Source organism: Amblyomma maculatum, chromosome 2 (assembly GCF_055883805.1).
Source record: "Amblyomma maculatum isolate TAMU_Amacu chromosome 2, ASM5588380v1, whole genome shotgun sequence".
Taxonomy (NCBI): Eukaryota; Metazoa; Arthropoda; class Arachnida; order Ixodida; family Ixodidae; genus Amblyomma; species Amblyomma maculatum.
This window is the reverse complement of record NC_139345.1, coordinates 112,445,461-112,470,824: the sequence shown is the minus strand read 5'-3', so window position 1 is coordinate 112,470,824 and position 25,364 is coordinate 112,445,461. Positions and strand designations below refer to the sequence as shown.

At 42.0% G+C, this 25,364-nt stretch overlaps 1 protein-coding gene across 1 annotated transcript; it reads left to right on the top strand.

The window, feature by feature from the left end:
- Positions 1 to 120: 120 nt before the first annotated feature.
- Positions 121 to 21,369, top strand: betaggt-I (geranylgeranyl transferase type-1 subunit beta). Its single transcript, XM_084595083.1, has 9 exons — positions 121 to 367; positions 614 to 735; positions 2,235 to 2,299; positions 3,923 to 4,071; positions 5,955 to 6,087; positions 10,524 to 10,569; positions 11,712 to 11,896; positions 14,414 to 14,522; positions 15,985 to 21,369. Exons 1-9 carry the CDS (start codon positions 279 to 281, stop codon positions 16,164 to 16,166), a joined length of 1,080 nt encoding a protein of 359 aa, XP_084451209.1. The 5' UTR covers positions 121 to 278; the 3' UTR covers positions 16,167 to 21,369.
- Positions 21,370 to 25,364: the final 3,995 nt, after the last annotated feature.

Sequence of the window (25,364 nt, the reverse complement as noted above, 5' to 3'; positions counted from 1 at the left end):
TAAGTAAAAAATTAAACTTATGTTAAAAGTATTACTCTATACGTTTTATTACCTATCTAAAAAATAACGCACAGTAACATCAGCAGGCCAAAAAGCCGAGGTGGCAGCACCAGTCACCAACAGTCACAAACAGCGCGAGCCGCACGAGCTCAAGAAACGTGCGTTGGGTGTTGGTTTCAGATCGGTCTGCTCGCATAAACTGCTATGCGGTTACCAGTCGATTGCTTTGCTTTTTGAAGCTTCGTACATAAATACTGTTAAGGCTCACAGTCTCCACCATGGTTTTCTTGAGGGCTCAGCACATTAAGTTTTTTCAAAGGTGCCTCAATGTTCTCCCCTGTGCCATGTCATCATTGGACGAAATGAGGTAAGGTGAAAATGACTGAGAACAGGTTTATTATTTGAACATTAACAGTGTGTTCCGTACTTAATGTTAGCAGCTCTATGCTTCGAAACGGCCGATCGGCTTTAACTATATTTGACTGAAATGCGCGGAGATGTCATGGTTCACTGCATTGCTACTACCACTTCGTTTTGCCTTAATTGTGACTGCAGAACTCAAAAGTCAGAATGCACATGATTCCACGACTCCGTGCTCCTGCCTTTGTTTCAGGGTGACTGTTGCCTACTTCGCGGTATCCGGACTGGACCTACTAAACGCCCTGGACACGATAGAAAACAAGCAGCGCATCATTGAATGGATATATTCGTTACAAGTGCTGCCTAATAGCGATCGTAAGTATTCCATTCATTCAGGTGACATTTGTTTTGCTATTGTGCATATTTTGAACAGTATGACTGAATGAAAGGAAGTTTCATGACCGTCGCTCTAGTTTGGGTGGAGAACAATTCCTTTGATAATGACTGATATCGTCCGTATTTGAAAATAAGACCAGCGTGGATATTTTGCACAGTAATTAATGGTATCTATTGGTGTTAAAAAGCGCAGTGCAAGTAGCTGTTGACGTTAACCTGCTACAAGCATATATAATACCTAATTGGCATCCCCAAGTGGTAGCTCTTTTCTTTATAATGGTCATGATTTGACTTCCATATATCTTCTCTGAGCTGATCATGAAGGAACCTTGAGAATTTGTTCTACCGATGGGTATCTTAACAGCGAAATCGTTATAATTTCGCTGTGTTAAGTGAATGGCTTTCAAAGGCAAAAGCTGTTATTGTAGAAGAAATGCATAATGCCTCCAAACTTCCAGGGGACAAATAAATGAATTAAATAAAGCCTACTTAGTTGAAGGTACCATAAGCAACAAATAAAATGCGAACAGGAGAACTAAAATGCCAACACAAAAACATAGAAGTATTGACTGTTGGTGAGGAAGTGCAAGGGAGCTTTAATAACACTTCTAAAGAACAGATAGTAGGGTGGGCCGATAAAAAGAAAAAGAAACAAAAGTGCCCAGCTCACATCGCCGGGTGGCACACTTCTAAAGGCAGTCTTCGTGCTTCCGAAGTGAAATTACGCTGTGCTAATATTAAGCTTCCTCCGGCTAACATCCAGTTTTGCTCTTCACATTCAGTGAATTCTATTTGTTTCTTATGTCGCATGCCTCCACCGTTGCAATGATGCTGAGGGTTACCACTATCATCATCAACCAAATTATGTTCACTGTGGGACAACAGGCTCCTCGTTATGCTCTTCTTTTATTCCTGTCCCGCACTGGCCACTCTCTCCTGGGAATCTTCTTAACCTTGTCCCTTTGCCAGAGTTTTGGTTACGCCTGGTTATGTTTGCCTTAGATGCCACCGTGCTACTCAAACAGACCATTGGTTTTCACTTTGCTGCATGACACGTCTCAGTGATGGTGCTGTTAAATGCTTATTATTTCAATTCGAAACATTCTTAACTCTCAGATAGAAAAAGAGCCCCGGGCAAAAACCTACTTACTAAGTAGCTTGACTGGACCCAAATCCTTCTTCAGGGCAACATACAGCATATAGCATTCATCGAATAATATATCATGCATGCTGATGGATCATAAATAACTGACTTCATGCTTAATACCTGCCGGGGTGGTGCAGGGGTTAGGATGCTCGAATACTGTGCCCAAGGATGCGCAGAGCCGGGTTAACAGTGATGAGGGCCCGGTTCAAAAAAATTAAGGGGCCCCCTATAACCCCGTGGAATGGAAGTGCCAGGCAAAAGTATATGCATCAGAGACTGTTAACCAGTCCTACTTTTCTGTTCACTTACGCATTTGAATGAATTATTGCAGGCAGTAATCTTGATTGCTGTGGTTTCAAGGGATCTCATGCAACTGGCTGCAGACGCGACAAATTGGTGAGCTCTGTTGTCTATTTAATGCTGTTAATGATTTCTAAGTGATCTGTATGCATGTGCTGCCTTTCTTTCTTTCATTTTTTGTGCAAGTCTGTTTAGCAGTGATGATTAGATGACAATTTATTGGCCGCTGGCCTAATGCGAGTGCTCCGACCCATACCACTGCTAGCTTCGTCAGTATTATGTCATCAACATATTGATTATTAGTGAGTCATGATTTGTTGAAGGTATTAAGGTATTCACTTAAATGTCATGCATTTCATTATCCATCCAAGAGTGGATAAGCGTGTCATGGCTGCACTGTCGTGATGAAGAAAGGGAGTACTGAGGGCTGGCAGCTGATGGTGGAAACTTGGGAACCATGTTGGTTGCGAAAGCGTTAATTTGTAAGGTAATTGAACTTCGATAAGCCCTGCTCGGATGATGCAACACAGGTGCAATATTTTTGAACATAATTCAGCCTAGGAACAGCAGGCAGTTAGCTTAAAATACAAAGTAGTATGTGACATGCCCAGTTAGTTGTGTATTATTAAGCATTCGGTTCTGAGAAGTAAACAGTATAAGAAGAGCAACAAAGACTGAGTAGTGTTTTGTCCTACGTGCCTTTGGAGACAGCGGATCATGTCCACAGTGTTAGATAACAGATGGGCCATGTGTCTAAAACTTCCTGACGCTAAAAAATGCATGGCTGATATGCATAACTGAACCATAGATTATTTTCCAATGCGCACACGCTATTTTTTTTCCTTGTTTCATCATTTAGTGCCCAGTGAATGAAACAGTGAGTTTATAAGCGACATGCTACAGAATGTGCTGCTGTCACAGACTTCACATCAACCTCCGCCACCTCAAGTTGTTCTGTGTCGTCTTCTCCCTAGTGGGTGTCTTCCTGTGTGCCTTTGCCTTTCGTCAAGTTGCATACATAAACGTTGTTTGCAGGCAAAGGCTGTTTCCACACTCCTATCCCGAATCTGTTTGTGCACACCAACCAGTAATAGTACCACTCAGCTTGACTCCATCATTGATTTGGTCTTGCTAGTACCAACCTTGCTTAGGACAGGGTATGTTGCTAGGTTAGTTGAGTCATATTTGACTGGTTAGGTAGCAGCTGCACACTTGTGCACTGACTATAAAGGATCTTTTTTTTTGTTTTGTTTTTGCACAAAGTTTGCTCTTGGGCTGCTGCCCATTGTGTCAGCATGCAGTTTAGGAGAGCACTTCAGCATTAAAAAGTGTTTTCTAGTTGGTAAACAGCTTCACTATCTTTTTTTTTTTATCTTCTAAGAACAGAGAAACACCCAACTTGTGGTGGTCAAAGCAGAGGTTTGGTTGTCCTTTATTTTACAAGTTCATGACATTCATGTATTTTGTGAAATTATTTTTAATGTGTAATTTTTATTAGGCTTCTTTTTTTTTTTTTTTTCTTGCTGCATTTTTTTTCAGGCTCCATTTAGGAAAAAGGAACTTGTGTACTGGACTTGAGATTAGCATAGATGCGCATGACCGTGCATTTAGCTGATGAATATTGCGCAGCCTGTTCATGAGTTTGCAGCAGAAAAGGGAGGCACCTTGTTTCCCTTAAAAAGGGCGTGTTGAGATGTGTCTTTTTTCCTCCTCTTATAGGATGACGGTGCAAGCAAATTCAACTGTGGCCATATTGCTATGACCTACACAGCCTTGGCGACCCTCATTATACTGGGTGATGACCTAAGCAGAGTGGACCGATACGCAGTCATGCAGGGTGTCAAAGCTCTGCAGCAAAAGTGTGGAAGGTAGGTTTGAGACATGCTTCTATGTTTTTGTCCCCATATAGAGTGGAAGATGGCGAGCTTCATTCCCTAAGCGTTGTCTCGGAGGGAGTGCTGAGACTTGGGGGCATAACAGTCCTGATCACTGACAGTGTTATAGAATGGGCATGTAGCGCTTCGATTTCACAACATTTCTGCCATAGTATGCATAGCTGGCAGCTTCTTATGGTGCGGAGGAAAGCATTTGCTTTTGAGCATGTACAAACTATTTTCTTTTTTAAAATTGAAGTGAATTCAAAGCAGATAATTATTTTGTATGAGCAATTTTCTGGTCAGAGTGAATGTTTTGAAGTCACAGGCACGGAAAGAGGGAAAGACCCTAAATCATGCTCAGAATGAAAGTTTAGAGAGTTGTCAGAGTGTTGTCATTCCTGAAGTGGAGCTGAAAGCAGGCTGTATATAATATATCCACATTTGAAACTATAACTATACGAGTGCTATTTTCCTTTGTCTCTGTGGCCACATAAACTCTATGCTTGTCAAATGTTCAAGAAGGGACAGTGAAATCATTATATGATGTCAGTGTTATAGCATTCTTAACAGCACTTAACAGTGGCCAAGAGAGGTTAATGTTGTGAGTGCACTGGAGAGACAAATAGAGCAAGCTATATTCTTTTTTTTCTTTGAATGTTAAAAAAAAGATTGCCGACGATTATATTACTTTCTAATGTGAAATTTGAGCGCAGCTCATCAGCTGTTTCACCTTTTCAGTAGATTGAGGCAAACATTTCGAGCAAGACATGTATGTACAATTACAGACTTTTTTTAATTTCACACGTATTCCTTCAAGAAACACTTCACTAGCAGTTCTTGACTGTCATGAAAGAAGCTTTGTGATCGTCCGAAGCCTTCCACTAGGGCCTCTTTCTCTCTTTTTTCACTGCCACCTTCGTCCTTTTCTTTACAGCTTGGTTAAGGTGTCCGCACAGAATTATGACAGATACTGTGCCTTTTCTTTGATGTCAACCAGTTTTAAACGTCACTGATGCCTGCTGTACTGCATCTATTTCTATATGCTCTGTTGTGTGTCGTTTTAGGAAGTGCCAAATGAAAGGCGCCATACGGACGCCTGGATCGAATGCCCGGCTATGTCAGCTTCGTATGCGTGAATCTCCTGGTGACGTCATCACCAGTCATGACGCCATGACCGGATGTGACGTTATTATCACTTTTGGTTATTAGACATGACCGAATGCGGCATCATAATGACATCACATCCATGGTCATGACGCCACGGCCAATGACATCACCAGGTTACGAGGCTGACAACGACGCAAAATGCAGGAACGGCGTCAGAGAGCTGCACTATAAAATGCATTAATTTTCAGTTCACTTCAGGTCTTATGTGGCATGATGTGACAGTTGGGTTCTCATTGCCTTTAGCTTTGGGAATATGTAAGGTCGAAGGTTAGTACCATTAATTTTGAAATCGGACCAAATTCTGCATTATTTGATTCAGTAGTGAAGAAGTTGGAATAGTGACTAAACCTTAGTTGAATAAGTTTATTTATTTACTTGTTACATACTGCAGACCTTTGGGTCCAAGTGGGGGTCCAAGTGAAGAAACAAAAATGAAGTGATACAAATTTATACAATTCTAGTCACACTGCATCTGTAAAACATACATTGTTCCAGTCTGAGGTTGAAATATTTCAGTACATTGGTTAAAGCTGTTCATAGAGTTCGACATTGCAACCAGGTAAAAGAATGATATTTAACTAAAGGATTTTTGTAAACATTTCATCAGTGGGTGAGGTCACAGTTGATTTAGTCATTCACTTTTGTAGTGTAGTTATCACTACTTTGGCCCTTTAAGTTTGATTTTTATTTTTACTTTTTCCTTGTAGCTTTACAGCCAGCATCCATGGAAGCGAAGATGACATGCGATTTGTCTACTGTGCTGCTGCTATATGTTCCCTCTTGCACGACTGGTCTGGTTTCAACAAGGACAGTGCTGTGGGCTTCATTCAGAGCTGCTATGTGAGTTCACCACACTGCCTAACTGCCCATTTGAATTTACTTTGCCGATAGATAACTGTCTGGCAGTTGGGTAGAACCCTGCCATAATTTTTTGTTGTTGTTGTTGTAGTGATAGCATGCCTTGTAGCTTAAAGTGTTTGTTTACGAACGCAGATGCAGGCGAGATTCTCGAAAAAAAATCTAGGGGGTGTTTCTCATTTTTACTGTTCGTGCCTTTTGCTCATACCACCCTTTTCGAATGTTTTCTGCCCACCACTGCAGTGTGGCTGACATAGCATCCTTCGTGTTCCTAGTCTTTGTATGTGGAGAGAGTGTTCTTCCTTGTCCCTCCAGAGCTTTAAAGTGCGAGGGTGGTGAGTAAACTTATGCAGGTCGGTTCAGCAGCAAACCTGGTGGTCTAGGAACTATAGAAAACTATCGTTCATGCACGCCTAAAGTTTCAGTGCTGTTAGCGCAGTTTGAACACTGCGGCAAAGCGGCAGTTTTCTAGGGCGAGCCTGCAAGAGAGATAGTGTATCTTGTGTCGTCTCACTTGTGGTTAGCTTTATCTTGTGTCATCAGTCTTGCAACAGCACTTAAGATGTGGCAAACCAATCGGCTCAGCTACAACTTGTGTTGCGGGTAAATTCCAACACTTGCACTGTTTCCTTTTTCTATTGCAGTTGTTCCCTTCTTCGAACATGAACCAACTAGCTATAGCAAGAACTTAAGCCAGTACAGATATCATAGCTTTGCCAAGCTTGCCACCGGATCAGTTCTGAATAGTGTGGCCAAAAGTCTTTTTGGTTACAAACAGAATATTCACATGACTATATTTGCTACTTGTGGTGCTTGAGCAAAAAACAATGAAGTGATATTGCCATGCAGTAGCATAGAACATATGAAGCTTTAGCTATGGCTATCAAAATATCAACATTCATCTCCACCAGCTAGACACAACTTGGAGTCAAGTGTATTTTCTGTACAGCTGTCATGTCGTACGTTCATGTTGTATGCGTAGGAAAATTAGCAATTTTTCCTGATGACGGCAGTGAATAAACAAGTACTACATCTCAGTAGGTTAGAGAAACACGAGCTTGAGGCATGGCCTTCAAGGTCAGGTTTTAGGTGGAGTTTTTTAACCTCACTGAACCCCGGCACATCTCCCAACCTTGAAGACATTGTACGAGTGTTCTGAAGGCCACCGCACGAATGGGCCACATTATGGTGCTGAGCCCTCCTTCTCGCACAGTCTGATCACATTAACTATTATAAATGCACTCGAAAACAGCTCTGAGAATGCAGTTACGAATAACTTTGAGCATGGGCTATTTGATTCGTTCCTCAAATTGAATGCAGAAGGATATCTGATGCACTATATTGAATTGCACTATTTTTGGTAGAAATTTTGAATAACCGGAAGCTGCAATTAAAGGGCACATTTGGAGTTTGCCGTCCAATAGAGCTCTGTTTGCTGGAGCTACCTTGCGGTGATAACCAGTGGGCGCAAAGCACTGGTTATCACTGCATTTGCGCAAATTGAGCCATGGTGTATTGTGGTGTATGATGGAGTATGGCGTATTGGACGACACTGGATCAAATTTATTCACAAATGCTAAAGTGCTTTTGTAGTAAGGTGCCATTGAAATGCAGCCATTGTAGGGGTTGAATCCATGAAATTGTACCCAGTAGCTCAATGCTGTAGGCAGTGCCTTGGTAGTTAGGGCACTTGACTACTGATCCAGAATGTGCGGGTTTGATTTCAGCTGTGGCGGCTGCATTTCAATGGAGGTGATATGCAAGGCGCCGGTGTACTGCACGATGTCATTGCATATTGCAGAACCACGGATGGTCAGAATTTTCTGGGACCCTCCATTGCTGCATTCCTCATGGCCCGAGTTGGTTTGGGATGTGAAACCTCAGAAATGAAACTAGGCTATTGGCGATGGTGCACTCTGATGGCTTAGTAGATTGATTTATTAGTTCTTTTGGCAAAATCAGCATGGTCAGTAATGCTGTAATCTGTCAACAAAACACTTCTCTTTAATGCAAATTGTTAGGTAGCCGGCATCTTTGAGTTCAAAATACTACATTTAAGCATTTTTAACTACACAAAAGCGTGGGTTCCTGATAGAATCGTTCTCAACGATGGAATATGCAACTTAATGTATATACATAACATGACCATAAATGTATAATGGGGGGGTGGGGACTAGGAGGAAAGCACTTTTCTTTTCGACCTCGAAAGTGAGAAGAAGAAAAAAACAAAACAATTATAGCACAGAGGTGCAGCAGCTGTGCTAGTTGCGCCATTTTTATACAGCTGTATATGTCTGCGCCAAGCTGTGCCATAAGCGTGAAATTTGTTAAATTTGCGCCACGCTGCACCAAAATGTCCTTTCTAACCGCAAAAGTTTCCCATGCTCAGGGACAACTTTCTGCAGCCGTGATATAGCCAGTCACAACGTTTTAGGCACTGCAGTGCATGTCATTGGCCTTTTAGTTTTATTTTGAAATGGCAACATATCATTATAACGCCTACTTATATTTTTCTCTCTTGCATCCACATGCTTTCTCCGTTCTTAAAGTATTCTGAACCTTTGTGGTTTGAGGATGCTTCACTGCACCGGTCACAGTCCATGCGGTGAAGCATCCCCATAACGCAAAGGGGCCGTTTGTAAAGAGGCATCACTGCTACTGCGAAAATGGCCGTTGTTGTACTTGCGATTTTGGAGCAATACTTTAACACTGTGTTTTAAGTGCCACATGCTTTTAATGGATGTGTCTATATATATATGTATATTTTTGTGTGTCTGTGGTTCTTGGAAGTTTTGAGTATTTTGAATTGGGCCAATTATGTACAGCAAGGTCGTTTTTGTGCTGTCTCGTTGATATACTCATTTTCTCGTCGTCAGATAGTGTAGGAAGTGCATCAGATATGACTTCTGTGTTCGTGCTAATATAACGTGAGGTGGTACATGTGAAATTCATTTCGGCCGTCAGTAGGTCGGGAAACGCGCAGCAGCCTTAGATTTTGAATTCCATAATGCGGCAGTGGAGCCCAAGACGGCCAAAATTAACATTTACAGATGCTGGAACATTGAAATGCTATAACGTCTGCTGCTCTATGCACGTAATATATAACCTAATATCGCTAGTCATCGCCCACCTCCCCTTAATCAAAATATCGATTCAAAATGAACGAGTCATTGCTAGTGCACAGAAAGCGTAAACCAAGGGCTGAAGACACGCCCGCTTGTCAGTTTTCTTTGCTTACAACTTGATTTCGGCATTTGCCCTTTTGCCTTTTGGCCGCTGTTTTTCTTTTCTTTTAGTCTTTTTTTTTTTCTTGTGTTTGTTTCATAATTGACATTTTATTTTTTGTTTTGCTTTAATGCTCACTTTTGGGCACAGGCGATCGCAGCCACGGACTCGAATTGGGCTCTTCTCGAGGTGCCCTCACGTGGCACAAGCTGTGGATTTCGCAGAGAGTAAAACATTGTTTTATGAGTCCTGGGAGCAAGATAAGATCCTGTGATAAAGGTTGTCAAACTGCACTAGATGCAAAAAAAAAAAAAAAAGAAAAAAGAAAAGAAAAGAAAAGCATTGCACATTCTCTAGCTTTTTGCATTCTTATTCGGATCCCAAAGTTTGAAAACTTAACCTCCTTGGTTTTATGGCTCATGTTCTTTGTTTTGTTTTTTTCTAGTATGATAGCATGCCTTGCAGTGCAAGACGCTTATTTACAAAAATTGGCACAAGCCGAATTCCTAAAGGAAGTGTACTAAGCGCCGTGATAGGTGGTCCTTGCTAGATTTCCTTTGGATCGCATTCAAACAGTCCGATATTCGCACCTCTTCACTTTTTTTCTGCCGAAAGTAAGGTTTCCTTCAAGTTTAATGGCTTCAAAATTTGAATTCATGTTGAAAAGTGATATAATAATAATATAAAAGGGCAAAATGTTTTTTATTGTTTGTTTGTTCGTTTTTTTTTCACCTCTGAGCTGCTCCAAATATGGATTTTGCTGCTCTGAAACTAACATTTCGCTGCTCCAAAAATTGCTACAAATCCTATTTTAGCTGTTGCACCCCTGATATCAGGAGCTCAATTCAAGTTAACTACAGTTGAGGACTCGTGGAAAAATGGAGAAGGCACGCAAGAATACGAAAGCAACCGGCATATCGATACTATTATGTGAAGGCAATGCTGTAGAAATTTGTATGACATTTCTCTTTATTGCGCATTTAACACAGCAAAGCCCCATTCTGAATTTTGAATTTTGGTCCTAAATTTTTTATTGTTGTTGTTGTTTAATTATGTTAGGCAATCAAGAAATAGTAAAAAGAATCCTACTGAGCAGTGAAATGACACTAAATATCCGTGTAAAGCCAACAGTCATAACTCTTGCCTACGCTGTAAGTGCACAGCATTCTAAACAAATTTGCTTTATTTTACAGGGCTATGATGGAGGAATATCACCTTACCCTGGAACAGAATCACATGGTGAGAGAATCACATGCGCTTTCTGCATTATAGTATGTGCAACTGCTTTTAAGGAGGGCCGTCTTGTACCAGCTGTTTTTTGGGGTTCTGTAATTATAACAGAGGTACAACCATATGTCCTGTTGCCTTCCTTTGCTTTTTTTTCTTCCATGAGGGTTTCACTGTCTTAGTGAAAGGTGGCAGCTTATTAACGCGAAAGCGTTACTTCACTATGTTCACAGATTTCTGTCCGCAGACAGCGTCCTCAAAATTGTCCACAGCAGTTGCGGGTAATTGAGAAGTGGTAGAGGTTAATGAGTGGTGTCAATCGATAGAGGCTGATGTAATGTTGCTGTAGAAAAAATAATTAGGCCAAAAGGTTATTAGGTAATTAATTAGAATAACTGGTTCACAGGAAAGGAAAGGCACAGTATCTGCCACACTTGTTCTGTGGACACCTGAACCGCGCCTAAGGGAAGGGAGGAAGGTGGGAGTGAAAGCGGAAAGAAATATGCCGTGCCTTTACGCAACCAGAGATGAAAAAAGGGCGTAGGAAGGGATTGGAGGGCAATTTGAAAGTACCAAAGACTAAAAGGGGTAAACGAGAAGTGATTTAATGTGAGGTAGAAGATGTGACGTCACGCAACCGGAATAGAGATGAAAAAGGGCATAGGAAGGGATTGGTGCGCAATTTGAAAGTACCAAAGACTAAAATGGGCAAACAAGAAGTGAATTAAGCTACTAGAAGCAACCAGAAGCAACCAACAGCAGCATCCGCATTTTTGCATTACTCCAATGTAGATTCTGCAGTACTCTTTAATTTTTTCTACTCGAAACTGTGCATTCTGAATCATATGGACCAGTAGACAGTGGTGCGATATTTTAGATAAAAAAAAAATGAACATGCTGTAACTGACACTCCTCATGTTTTTAGCAAAGTATACCTCAGGTAGAATATTGTGCCTTAGTGGTATACTAGTGCCTGAATTTAATGAGCCGACAGCAAAAGCCTCTGTGCCCATTTTGTTGGTGGCACGATGGGCATGTGGTGCGGGCAACTTCAACTCAGGTGGCTCCACCTAGTGTGCAGTGTCCTCAGTGTGTGCTTGTGTGCAGGTGGCTCCACCTAGTGTGCGGTGTCCTCAGTGTGTGCTTGTGTGCAGGTGGCTCCACTTACTGTGCGGTGTCCTCACTCATCCTGATGGGGAGTCTGCACTCAGCGCTGAGCGAGCGTCAGCTGCGCAGCCTGCAGCGCTGGTGTCTCAACCGGCAGCTGTCAGGGTTCCAAGGCCGCCCCAACAAGCCCATCGACACCTGTTATTCCTTTTGGGTGGGCGGGGCACTTAAGGTGCGTACCATTTTTACCCACCTTCCCAGCGTGAAATTTGAATGCTAATTTTGCTTTTAATTTTACCCATCTTAGCCTGAAGCTGCATTCCCTGCCAGGTAGATTTTCTTTCTTTTTTTTCCCTCCATTTGCTTCAAGTACTGTCATAGCCTCTTTTATACTCTCTGTGCCTATCAACGCACCTCGCGAACAATAGAGCGGCGCCGTCGGGTAAAGTTGTGCGGCGCAGCGCTGCCGCTCCCCTCGCTGAGGGCGCCACTGACGTAAGGGTTGAGGCGCACGGGTCGCACAAGTACGAACGTCGGCGCGGGGCAAGAGCGCTGTTATTCGCTAGCAGGATAACTGTTCCTAAGCATGAATCCTGCATATTCAGCATATTTACTTGTAAGGCCGACATCTACTAAGCATAACAAGTGATCATGATACTTGTTAGGCAATAACACCAACGCTATATGACATTTTATGTCAGGCAGTTTCAAGAAATTGCGCATGGCTCGAAAAACTGCATGACTGCTCCGCTAGCGCCAATGTTAATAGAAAAATTACAATGCTAGTCTACACTGCAATAAAACAAAATTTAAGAAGAAAGGCACCAGCAATTATTTACACATTTCACAACAGCAATTGTGCTACAAGAGTACCATGTAGAAGTGGTGTGATTAATAGTTGCCACAAGTAGGGAAAAATGTTCACGGTGACTGCTGTCACTGATAGCTCTTCACAAGCTAGCTTGATTTACACGTGATTGGAACAACTGCATCACAGTATGCCATTGAGACCTGTAAGGAGAACAATTTTGGTATCAGCTGTTACTTTCAATGATTCAGCGCGTCATACAAACAAAGACAAATATACGCGTTGCATCTTTCTGTTTTGATCACTCCAAAATAATTGTCACAATAGGCAAAGCCTGTGTTTTTATTTTTTCACAGAATTGCGCAGTTAGCAAAACAAGAAATACTGCGCTGGGGCACATGTAACATACCACACAGACGAGCTAACCAGGGAGGAAGTTAGCATCGCAGTCCAGAAAATACACATGCACATTTAATATTATTATGACCTTACTGACGCGTAATAAACACACCTCTGGTGCTGTCATTATTTTTCACAGGTCTTATGCGGTTGAGTACGAGTTTTGCGGTTTCCGATGTAGAGAGGGACCGCGATTTAGTTGACAAGGAAAAATAATATAGGCTTTCCACGATTTGGTTTAACTCACTTTAAAGTAGTCATCTTCACAATAGGTAAATCTTGTGTTTATATTTTATCACAACATTTCGTAATTAGCGTATTCTGCAAAAAAACAACTTCGCAGGAGCACATCTAACACAATACGCAGACGAGCTAGGCAGAAGCAAATAGCATTGCAGTCCAGAAAGCACAGGTGCACATCTAACATTACTATTGCAGTATTGAGGCTTAATAAACACAGTGTTTGGTGCTGTCACTATTTTTCACAAGCCTCAAAGCAGCTGAACACTGCGCAGCGATCGCCGGAAGGACAAAGCAAAGCTGGCTCTTACCAGTTGGTGCAATGTTGTATTCCTGCAGCACGCGAAGGCAGAGAAAAGTAGAAGCATGACTTTGCACACTGCAAATCAGTCCACGAAACAGCGAGAAAGCGGCAGCGCATGGCTATCCGGACCGCTTTGCAACACGGTGCACTCGGCACTCGCCTGGCGAGGGTGACCCTACGTCGCTGTCGCCATCTCTCGGCAGCCAGCGGCGTAACTTGTCAACGGAAGAGAAGCGGCGGCGACAGTTGCGGAGCGCGGAGTTGCCAGGCACAGAGTGTATAAAGGAGGCTATGGTACTGTTCATAAATTAAAAACCATTCGTTTTTCCTGTTATTTTTCAGAAATTTTCAATGGGACTGACTGAGTGAATCCCTTATTCAGTTGATATTTGTTTACATTACATGGTGTTAATTTTATATGGCAGGTGACCTGTTTTGTTTGCTTTTCTGCTTGCTGGTGATTATGCCAAAGGAGAGTTGCATTTTTTAGCTGCAGCATATAAGATGTGATTGTATTATTTAACTGCAAGGCAGTGGGCACCAACATTAGAAGCGTTTTTCAGGAGATATAATTCCTTGCCTTCAAGTCAATTTCCAAGCCATTCCAAGCCATCCAGTTAGCAAAACATTTCCTCAGAATAACTGAATGATTCTTTCTTGCACATTAGCTCAAAAGCCATCTCAAGAAATTTAAATTTCTCCTGTGCCAACCTTCATAATTGACTTACACGAGAAAAAAGGGAACGAAATGCTTGAACCTGTGTGGGTAATAAATGTGGTGGTTGTATAACTATGTGTGTGGAGTGCATAAAGAAATGGTGATGCTAAGGTGTGTGAAAGGTTTCTATACACTAAGGAACAAGAAGAGACTGCAAATTGCGATGGGATCACTAATTTACAGCGCACTAGCAGACGCCAGCCTGAGGTACGCTAAAGATGTTGTATTCACAGAAACACAGTCCATGGCACAACTCTCTGCTGTCATTTCCTTTCCACAGCTCCTAGGTGCCTTTCAATTCGTGGACTACAAGGAGAACTATGAGTTCCTGCAGTCGACTCAGGACGGAATCACTGGTGGCTTCTGCAAGTGGCCCGACAGTGATCCTGGTATGTGTACTAGCATGGTTCAGTATTGTCACCGAGTGCTGCAACTCAAATTGCACACTGGTAGGCTAAAAGGGCCTTTCAGCTTGCTTTCCATTTTTCTGCCGTGCCTGCGCATAATATGCTGGTACTGTGAAGGAGGACAGATTTGTGCTGCGGATAACCTTTATAATTTCTGTACTTGAGAGCAGTGTTTGGCGCTGCTTATATTTATTTTCTTTTTGTGCAGTGCTGTTATTAACTTATTACAGGCACTGCTTCTCTTTTATTCTCATTTAAAAATAAACTTGAAAACTTGTTGGCAGTAGTGCAACACTTATGATTGTGACTTCGCTTATTCCAGGCATTGTAGACAATATAGTGGCTTATGACTGTATCTCTCTGAGTATGTGCAATGTGGTTGAGGCAGAAATTGAAGGATTCATTGTTAAGCAAGTTGCAAGGTGCATGTACGCCAGTGAGGGTCAGTAACGAGAGCCGCAGACAAGAGACGTTAGCGCTTTTGCATCATACCTTTAAAAGGCGGAGCTTAAAAGGTCCCCGAAAGGGGGAGGGGGGGGGGTTCAGAAGTGGCCATCATATGTGTGCATTATGTAGAGGATATGCTACCAAGCATGTATACCACTTACAGTTGCTAAAGGTAATGCGATAATTTGGTACGCATATTTAAAACTTCTCGCTCTCACGCCGCGCAGCGGCCCACGGTGCCAGGCGCTCGAACGAGGTCCCATGCAGTGCATCATTGCATGCAAGCGGCACCGCACTGAAGACTGCTGCAGAGTGCTATCATTGGTTCCCCTCGCCGCAGCGAAGAAAGCGAGGTGTCCGCCTGGCAAGGCAGGAGAACGCGACGCGTCTCCCGTTCCACTCACTCCTGCACTGTCTAGCTGTTGCGGGTGAGCAAGCGGTAAAAAGGAAAAAAAAAAAAAGAAAGTAAACTGAGCCGGGTTGTTGGCTGGTAATGCTTACACAGGCAAAGTGATATCGGTCCATAATATTTGTTTTTCTCGCTCAGACTTGCCTATGATTCGAGAGGGAAAATGTGGAGGCCTTTTTTTTTCAGTGGCCACACCTCTCATACTACACATGCTGGATCAAAAATTCTTTTAGCAGGGATGATAAGCAGTTTGATATCAATGATAATCTTAAATGTTATATAATCATCGAGATTTTTTTCCTATTTCAAGTGTATTCCCACCTCTTATTTGACACCCTCTGAAGTAGGGGACTTCAAGCATAAAAAGTGAACTGAACTGGATATCTATCCGTACCATCTTTTAATGCCTCTGTCCCTCAAACTTTAGAACCCCGGGCGGTTGAAGTGTCCGGAGCTTTCCACTATGGCATCCCTCATAGCCTGAACTGCATTGGGATGTTGAGCTATGCAAACCAAACTAAATCTGACTTTTGTTTTTGTTCAAGACTTGGCCGAGTTTAAGCATGCGACCCACTTCGTTTTGTGCAGACCCCATGCATGCGTACATGGGCATCGCAAGCTTGTCACTCATGGGCATGGAGAAGCTAGCGCCACTCCAACCGGCGCTGAACATCAGCCAGAGGGCGGCGGAGCATATGGAGAGGGTCCACCTCTCTTGGGATTCACTGGAGCACAAAGGCGAAGATGCCGGTGGAGCCGGAGACAGATGATGATGTACTTGCTAGTATACTATTATTGCTAGTGATGGCTGTTAATATATCATGTGTTTTGCCATAGCCACTTTAAAGGCTGGGCTGACATATCATGTTTTTACTTTACTTTACCTGGACACAGGGGTTCTGTCTTGTTTAATCTTAGGGAGGAGAGGAGCACCTGTTTGGCGGTACAGGTAATAAGTGGCGAGAAGGCTCTGCACGATCGGGTTTTACAAGTAGGTTTTGTTTATTTATACTCATAATATTGAGAATGCAAATATTTTTCAATTTTGCGTGTGTGGTGAGTTGGTCTGTAGCAAGCAGGCACTGTTCATGTAATGTCCCTATGTTGTGAATATGACTGACAGTGAAAAAAAAAGCAAATAAGAAAAAACGTTTACTCGAGGCTGGGTTTGTGTATAAGTAAGGGTGTTGCAGACACTGTGTGCACAGTTTTGTAGGCTGTGAGCAGGTTTGCAATATACTTGAGCTATGAGCCCATGTAATGTGATGTTTTCTTAGTCTGTTTGCTTTTTATTGTAAGGTATGTAGACCTTTGTTCATGCAATTCCGGGTAACACGATTTCCTGGTTACTATGTTTAAAATTTCGACACATTGTGGTCGTATAACACATTTGACGATCAATCGCACACATGCTAACAACGTACGAGAGGGCTGAATCTGAAAGCGCATAATATGAAAATAATAGCTGATTTAGCTAATTTGGGCAGAAGCGAAGTATGTGCCCTAGCACGACACGTTTCATTTCGCTTTAGGGTCGAGTCTAGGGTTTCAGGGTCAGACTTCCAGCAAAGATCAGAAAAATCAGTGACTGGGGGCCTCAGTAGTAATGCACTATAAAATTTTGAAACTGCTTTGCGCACCTTAAGAGGGCAATACAACAGCAGTGTCCTCTGTATTCATTGCTCACAGGTAAAAGTTTATGAAAGTACGACATGCAGTGCTCAGCGCTGTTACACTTTACACAGTTGCACTTTTCAAAACCAGGAAGTTTGGATCACACATTTTTCCAGATATATAATAGTTGTTTTTGTTGTTGTTTTTTTGCGCATCAGAAAAAACCTATCAATGAGGTTTCACTGCAGCGCGCACAGTATTTTGTAAGGATGCACAAATGTACAACTGTTCTTCCTGTGGAAGCAGTTCATTGTTACCACAGCTTAGAAAAAGGAAGGAAATGATCCATTTCTCTGAAGTGGATGCTTCGAGCTTTTATATATATATTTTTATGTGCATATTAGAAGTCCTTTTTTACTTTGTGGCAACAAAAGTTGCCTGTAGAGTTGCTGACAATAATTATATCAGTGAATGTACAGTGGCGAGCAAAGAAAGATTAGCACGACTGATGGACGATTCAAAAGGTGGAAACGTACTGCACGACAGTGCATATTGTGAACACGCTAATAGAGACAGTGACACTTGGGAAACATGCTGCTTCCCAAGTCTCAAGAGTGCCACTGTGCTGACAGGTGTGTCTGCACATGCGCGTCTCTGCACATGGCACTTTTTTTTTAGTGCAGTTGCCGAGAGCAGCACTGTTTTTATTGCTTTTATTTTAAGCAAGAGTTTTATTGAGAAAAAAAATTATTTGCAGGTAATAACTCATTCGGGCTCTCCTTAAACTGAAGAGTGGGAGTAGTTTAGTGCTCTTCATTATTGGCATGCCCTTAAACTAGCAGCACCGTGCATTGCGCCACTCTGGTTATCTGTCAGCTGTTCTAGCTTTTTATGCTCGTCACTATGTCAGTCTTCTCAAGCACAGGGCTTGTGAGGGTCTCTCTGTTAACAATATACATATATAGATAATGTGGATGCTTTTTTTTTTGTGTGAATGTTTTTTTTTTTCTAATTTTGTGCTTGTCATTGGAGTCGTGATGTTTACATTACTTAAGAGAGCTCACCACACCAGTGCCAGCGCCCCCATAGAGAATACACGCGCACATTGTCATATATTGTTGAAAAGCTTTAGGTAGGTAGAATCCGAAAATACATATTGTACAGCTATTGCTTGATCTTGGGTGTAATCAGGGTTAAATCCTTGTCACTTTTTGTTCCGTGGTTCTGAAAGCGGCCACCACATTATGACCAGTAGTGTTTGTGGCTATTGTGCCACGTACCCCCCATGGCCGTACTGTGGCTTCTTACAACATAACGCAGTTTCTCTAGCACTGACCGTGTATTGAAATGAACCTGGGCAAGTCTCAAACATTTCTCCTTTGCCTATGCAGAAGAAGTAAGACTTTTGTGTTGGATACAATTCCCATCTTTTTTTTTTATGGTACGTAAGTGGAGCCATCTGTCAACACAAAAAGTTCAAATTTGGGATTGTCTTGGAACTGGTGAGCCCTCTTAAACACTTCTGGAGTCAAATACAACTTGTAACCGAAGTAGCAAATGTCCTTTAGAAGGAGGCCACCCAGTGGGTAGCATTGATTGCTAGTTGTGACATGGTGCTTAATCTGTACAATTTGTTGTGAGCACCTTGCACCTGCAAGACTTCATACTAAATGTGTGCAAGGGTGTTGAGCACAATGTTATGATAGTGGGTCAATATTATTGGCTTAAGGCCTGCTTTGTATTGCGTAATGTCAGTGCACATTAAACAGCCCCATGTAGTCTAAATTACTCAAAACCCTCCACTATGGCTTTTCGCATAGCCTGAGTCACTTGGGCACATTAAACCCAATAAAACCAAATCGAGCCACCATTGAAGGACATTTACCGCTTCGTACTTGAGTTGTATATATGAATGAGCTGTATTATTGCTTCTGTATCTGTAGTTCTTGCCGAGGAGTCTTGTTTAACCCCAAGAAGTTGTTTCATCACCAAGGTTTTAATTTTATGTGTGTCTGAATGTGATTTGCAAGAGTTTGGCTTTTATTTTTTACTTGGTTTTTAACTGCAATTATGCAAGTTTGGTATGCTGTTCCCTTTATGAGGCACTGAATGTTTCATATTTACGATAGTGACATCTCACAATAGGGGTGTCATTAGCCTGTTTCTCTTATTTTTCTAAGGTGCAAAATTTTAACATATCAGTCTTAAAATAAATGGTGACAATTCCTATTAATATGCATACTTAAGGCATCTTATGGGTGATGTTGTTTTGGAATGTATGTTCACAGTGGTCACTGAGAGTGCTTGTCTTGTTACTGCACATGGTACAGAATTATTGTGATGACACTGAAGTGGTAACAGCGATTACTGAAGAAGCACCATTTGCTGTGTGTAGCTCCACCTTGCCAGGAACTCTGGCTGGACAACTGTGTTCCTTGCATAAATGCTTTGTTGTCTATTATGCCAAACTGTTGTAAATACTGCACTGTGAGTAGTTTATTAGAACGAAACCAGGGTTATGCCTTTGTGAGTCTATGCACATTGTTACCGGTTTCTGTTAAAGTGTGGCAATTCGTAAAATGCACTCGAAAGGCCTCAAAAGAACTTAATGCATTAAGAGCACAGGGTAGGCTTTGTGCTTTCTACATGTTTTGAGGCACATCAAGGTGTGTTGTCTCTGCTGCGACTCGTAGCTTATTTGGTTTGCTTTAATTTGTTCTCCATTCTATCTCATTTTAACCGAGCTAGAAATGTTTTTTAGCAAATATTCACAGTTCTTTTTAAACCATGGCTTTTTCTGTCACTCTTGTCACTTCGGCATTGTAGCCGAAGTGACAATTGTAGCATTGACCTTGAATTGTATATTCAAGGTCAAACACAAAACACACATTTACTAATTTTTGGGTTCTAACACCATGCTTTGAAAAATATATATTTAGTAGCCGCTAGCCATTAGTTAGTAGCAGTGTAAATTTTATGCTCGTTTGCTTGTCAGTTTCCCTATGTGACCTCCTTCATGATCTGCTGTGCATATATCTCCAAGTAAAATAACTTTAGATATCACTAAATAGCACCAAGCTGATACACCAAATTCCTTGGTTATCACATGCCGTTATATTTGGCCATGCTAATATCAATAAATGTCAGTGCCAAGTCTAAAATGGTAACTGGTAGATTTCTCGACAACCTCTGGCTCGGTTGGTGCAAAATTCTTTATGGTCATTTACCCGAATATTTATGTAAAAAAGGATTGTTCATCATTTGGCTCTTGTATGCACACCAAGTGTATCGAATCCAACCTGTGACAAGGGCCACACAGGCAACCAACATGGGGAATTGTGTTCCTCAAACAGCCTTGCGCAAGTGTTTTCAAATCTCTAACCAGAAGCGAAAAAAAAAACTCAAAATAACCAGGCAGGAAGGAATTGCGTGCCTCAGAGGAGGCAAGAACAGTATCGAGTAAAACGTTCTTTCATTCAATGGAACATGCTATTTATTTTATAGGTTTAGCACTCTCTATATTTATCGGTTTTGTGCAGTCATTGGCAGCGCTACCAGCCTTAGTTGGCAGACTACCGTAGAAGGATGAGGTTAGGGCGATGGAAGAAAAGTGGCCGGCAGGAGCGTGGTTGCCATGGAAAGTGACTACCATAAATAGTGGCAATAATGTAGCATATTTGTTTGCTTAAGTAAGAGGTCTACTTCTAGGAGAAATGAGGTTATGGCGACAGCTGAGGAATGCAGAGGACACACTAATCGACTTGTCAAAACAGGCATGCAGATCAACGGCAGAAAAGCGTACGAATCACTGAGCAATGTTCACGAAAGTTTTGGACTTCGAGATTGACAGAAAAACCAAAATTCAACGTTTTTTTTTCAATTTCAGCCTACCCTTCGCCCTTAACTGCCTTGTACAGAAATGTTGTATGTTATATAAACGATATATACCATCCTTGTGTGTGGCAATTTTACAGGATGTCTTTCCTGAAATCAATGCATTAAGTAGGCTTTAAGCAATGTTTCTCTATAAATTTCTGCTATGGACACGTTTTGTTCAGCAGCTCAAGTTGGATCTTACTCAAGTTGTCAGTGCTGAATGTTGAAAAAAAAAAAGAGTGTGCTGATGCTTCTATGTCGTTTGTTGTAGAATATAAGCTATCTGAACAGTGGAGGAGATGTTTGCTTCATTAGACCAACAAATATGTGACTAGTTTTGTGAAACAACCGCGCTTTTTATGTATAAAATATGCCGGAAGCATTAAAATGTGATCAGCGTTTTTATTAGTGGTGTCTTATTAAACCTTGTGACTTTGCTTGGGACTTCAAATGTGGTAGGCAGGTGTGATTAATAGCCAGCATTTTAATAAATTAAATGCATAATTAGTAAATCCAAGCCAGTGACCTGGCTTTGTACTTTTGCTTCTTTTGGCCCTTATTTCAAGTCTGATGCACCGTGTGTAAGACATCCAGGAAATTATTTGCAGCATGGTTACCAGAACAGTGGTAACAGAGCTACATACTGGAACATCAGAATACAAATTCTGAGGGTATCGGCAGCATCATTCCAAGTAAATCTATGCGCTCGGGGTGAATACCTTCGCACCCATGGTACCTATTTGCCACTGCGGCATCTTTCCGTCGGTGCTTCCGTGGTTGATCGTTGTGTCTTCAGTGCTCACCCTAAGTAACTAAGTCGTGTGACTCGTCAGCTGCAAAGGCAGTGGCTGTGAAGCTCAATCTCGGCCATGTTATTCCTATAGAGGTGCGCACAAAGGAATGGATGAAAATTATGCTGATTCTCAAAGGTTCTAATTCCCGTTTTCGTTTTGAGCTGCGTTTATTTCATAAACCTAAGGCCTTGAGCTGCAGCTGCATTATTTTGATTAAGGGAATTGGGAAGCAGAAGATTAGCAAACTTAGTGAAAAAAAGATAGTTTTGCAAACACGCGCTTCAGGGAAAGTATATGGAAATGGAACAAGTGTACTAGGTGACTTGATATATGAAAAGCTGAAGTGGAATTCTTTAAACTTTTTTTTTGGTAAGACTCTTTGCACATTTTTCTAGCATTTTAAAGCTTCTAAAGGCATTTTCTTCCATTAAATACTCATAACGCCATGACTGTAGCATAGGGTCATGCATTAGCTTTCAATGCAGTACAGTACTGAGCATTAAAAACACAAGAACAGGAAACAAAGTTGCACTTGACACTGAGGGCAACTCTGTACAATTTTCGTACTTGAAAGTTTGGTTCTCTACAGCCATGCTTATCATTGCTCGGCAGTAAGGATACATTGCTATGAAAATTGAGTTTAAAGCTCTGGCAGTTTATTAAGAAATAATTCTGAAAACAATCTTTCTCGTGCCATTCGGTTCACATTTGCAACACCAAAACCGAAAAAGACTGCACAGTTACCGTCTGGAAGTGCATATCGGTATTGCATAACAGAAATCTGCATACAATACTCGGATTACTCATTTCCAATGGCATGCAGTAACTGGAGTTTAAGGTGCTGAATCTGCATATGCACTACGGGAGATGCCAACGCAAGTTTCTTTTTGTCATTACAAAATCATAATCCAACGATGTGCCCAACTTCAATGTCTTCAGTGTTGCTTCGAGTCATTGTGTCTTGTACAAACACATGCAACGAGTTGTAAGGCCTCCCGAGTTGTTTTTTTTTTTTAATTGTTGGTGGTTTCACCCATCTTTCAGCTCAACTATATTATTTTCATTGGTTAGCACTGTCTCTCATACAGGAAGTAAACTTTTTGGTGAATCACTAACAAATTGCAACTTCAGTGTGTACTTTACTGTCTGTACAGCTGACTTCATAAAGGCTAAAAGGCAATTCTGCGAGAAAGAAAAAAATGGTCAGTGGATGTGTACTCTTCTGAAAGGTAAGGGAACATGTAACCAATATAACTGGGCCAAGAAAGGAGAGTAGGAGAGACCTCCCCTACTCCTCAGAAAAAAAAAAAATTCCTTGATGGCATTGCTTGCCTGCAAAGCATTCTGTGATTGCCATCTGTGACAGTATATAATGACGCCTGACACGAGTTAATCTTTATGTGGGCTTCATCTAGCATCATTACCCCTCAGCATGCCACCCACTTTCACTCCCACATATCTGTCTCTCGCACTAGCCTGCCCATACAGCATTGACTCTACTCATCATCATCAGCCGGACTATACATACTGAAGGGCGGCGGCCTCTCCCATATTACTTAAATTAACCCGGCCCTGTGCTAGCTGCATCCACTTGACTCTTGCAAACTTCTTAATCTCATCCACCAACCTAACTTTCTGCTGCCTCCTGCTATACTTTTCTTCCCTTGGTATCCAATTTACTACTGTTTCCGACCATCGGTTATCCTCTTTTTGCCTTACATGCTCTGCCCATGCCCATTTCTTTTTGCTTTCACTAGAATGTCATTAACTCAATCATTTCTCTGATCCACTCTGCACGCTTTCCATCTCTTGAAGTTGCACCTACCATTTTCTGTTTCATAGCTCTCTGCGTTGTCCTCAACTTAAGCAGAACCCTTTTTGTTAGCCTCCACGTTTCAGCCACATAGGTGAGTACAGGTAAGATGCAACTATCATAATACTTTCCTCTTGAGCGATACCAGTGAGCTGCTAGTCATAATCTGCGAGTACTTGCCAAATGCACTCCATCCCAATCTTATTCTGGTTATTTGCCTTTCATGATCCAGATCTGCGGTCACTATCTGTCCGAAGTAGACATATTCGCCTATCACTTTCAGTGCTTCGCTACCTATAGTAAACTTCTTTTTCTTTCCAAGGCTGTTGAACATTACCTTAGTCTTCTGCATGTTAATTTTTAGGCCTACAACTCTGCTTTGCTTGTCTAGATCATTAATAATAGAGGGTTTACAAAAGTACGTCTGGCAACCGTGAGCGGCACCCTAATCCCGCGCTGGCCGCCATATTTTGTTCGCTTTATCCGTTCGCTTTGTGTCCGTCCGTCAGCGCTCGCCGTTCTGTTCGCGCTTTTCACGTTTTAACCTAGTGTGCTGTGCTTGGACCTCTGTTCGGTCCCTGGCGGTTTCTGTTAGAGACGCCTAGAAGCGTATTTTGACAGCCGAGACATGGCGGGGCCCACCGGCTGCGCTGCCGAGCGCAGTTACAAATTGCTCTATGAGTCGTTGACGAATTCATATTTCACTGCATTGTATTCTTTTCGCCCCTCCTGCTAGGGCCCAGTTAGGGCCTGCAGTATTTGGTAAATAAAATAAATAAATAAATAAATAAAATAGCTAAAATATAACACGCGAAGAAAAAAAAACATCGTGCGTGCACGTGTGTGTATGAGACAGAGACACTATCGCGTTATACCTTTAACGGCGGAGCTTAAGTGACCCCCTAATTTTCTATAACGATATGATATAATATAAATCTGATTTTATGAACACAGCCAGTTGCACAAAGCACAAACACTTCACAGTAATGTGAGTTGACTTTCCAAATTTCTTTTCGTTTCAGCCGAGTTCTTCCTCCCCCGAGTTCCTCGAAGCTTCCAATGTCAGCGCTTTCATATGAGATTACAGCTTCAAATGTTTGCTTTCTGACAGAGGGAATAAACAAGAAATCGACATATTTAAAAATTCCAGTGAATTTTAGGTAGCTGTGAATTAGCGAACCATCGGGTGACTCGAAAAAACACAAAAGTGAAGCGCACGCTTCATTATTTTATCGGCCACGCTGGCAGGTATAAAACCTGAGCTGCACGCTCTGGACGTGGACCGGTCGAAACGGGCTGTACGTGAGCATGTTACAACACACTAGTGGGATGTCATCTTTTCCTGCTTTTCTAGACGCCGCGGGTTTGGCAGCCGCTTGCTTTTGCAGCGTGAAACACACACTTCAGGCGCACTAGACAACAGTATTGCTCTCTGCACCAAGCACTACCATTTCGTACGACTGTAAAAAGTAGTTTCGGTAATCATGCCCGCGTGTCTTAAATCAAATACACAATGGTAAATGTAACCTACGTACAAAATGTTTTAAACAACGTATTTGCACAATAGCATTCGTTACACATGCATTGCTCCTTCTCCCGTGTCCTCCATCGCAGCATAAGTTTATCCTTCAAGTTCACAAGGCTCCATAGCGCGCAAAACAATTAACCTTGCTGTTTTAGGTGATAGAACATCTGTGAGCTAGCTCCCAGTCAGAGGGACGTGCAGTAATGCTTTACATGATGCAAGTGGCCCTTGTAAAGCCGATTAGGACTGCAAACGAACGGTCGCATACACGCGTATACCTTGATTCCGTGCGCGTCTATGACGGTGCGCTGGCTGCAGAAGGGCATGCAACAACATGCTGGCATCA

Coding starts and splice junctions, on each gene's coding strand:
- betaggt-I (XM_084595083.1), top strand. CDS start 279: ATGGTTTTCTTGAGGGCTCAGCACATTAAGTTTTTTCAAAGGTGCCTC. Junction 736..2,234: donor AGTGCTGCCTAATAGCGATC/GTAAGTATTCCA, acceptor GAATTATTGCAG/GCAGTAATCTTGATTGCTGT. Junction 10,570..11,711: donor CCCTGGAACAGAATCACATG/GTGAGAGAATCA, acceptor GCTTGTGTGCAG/GTGGCTCCACTTACTGTGCG.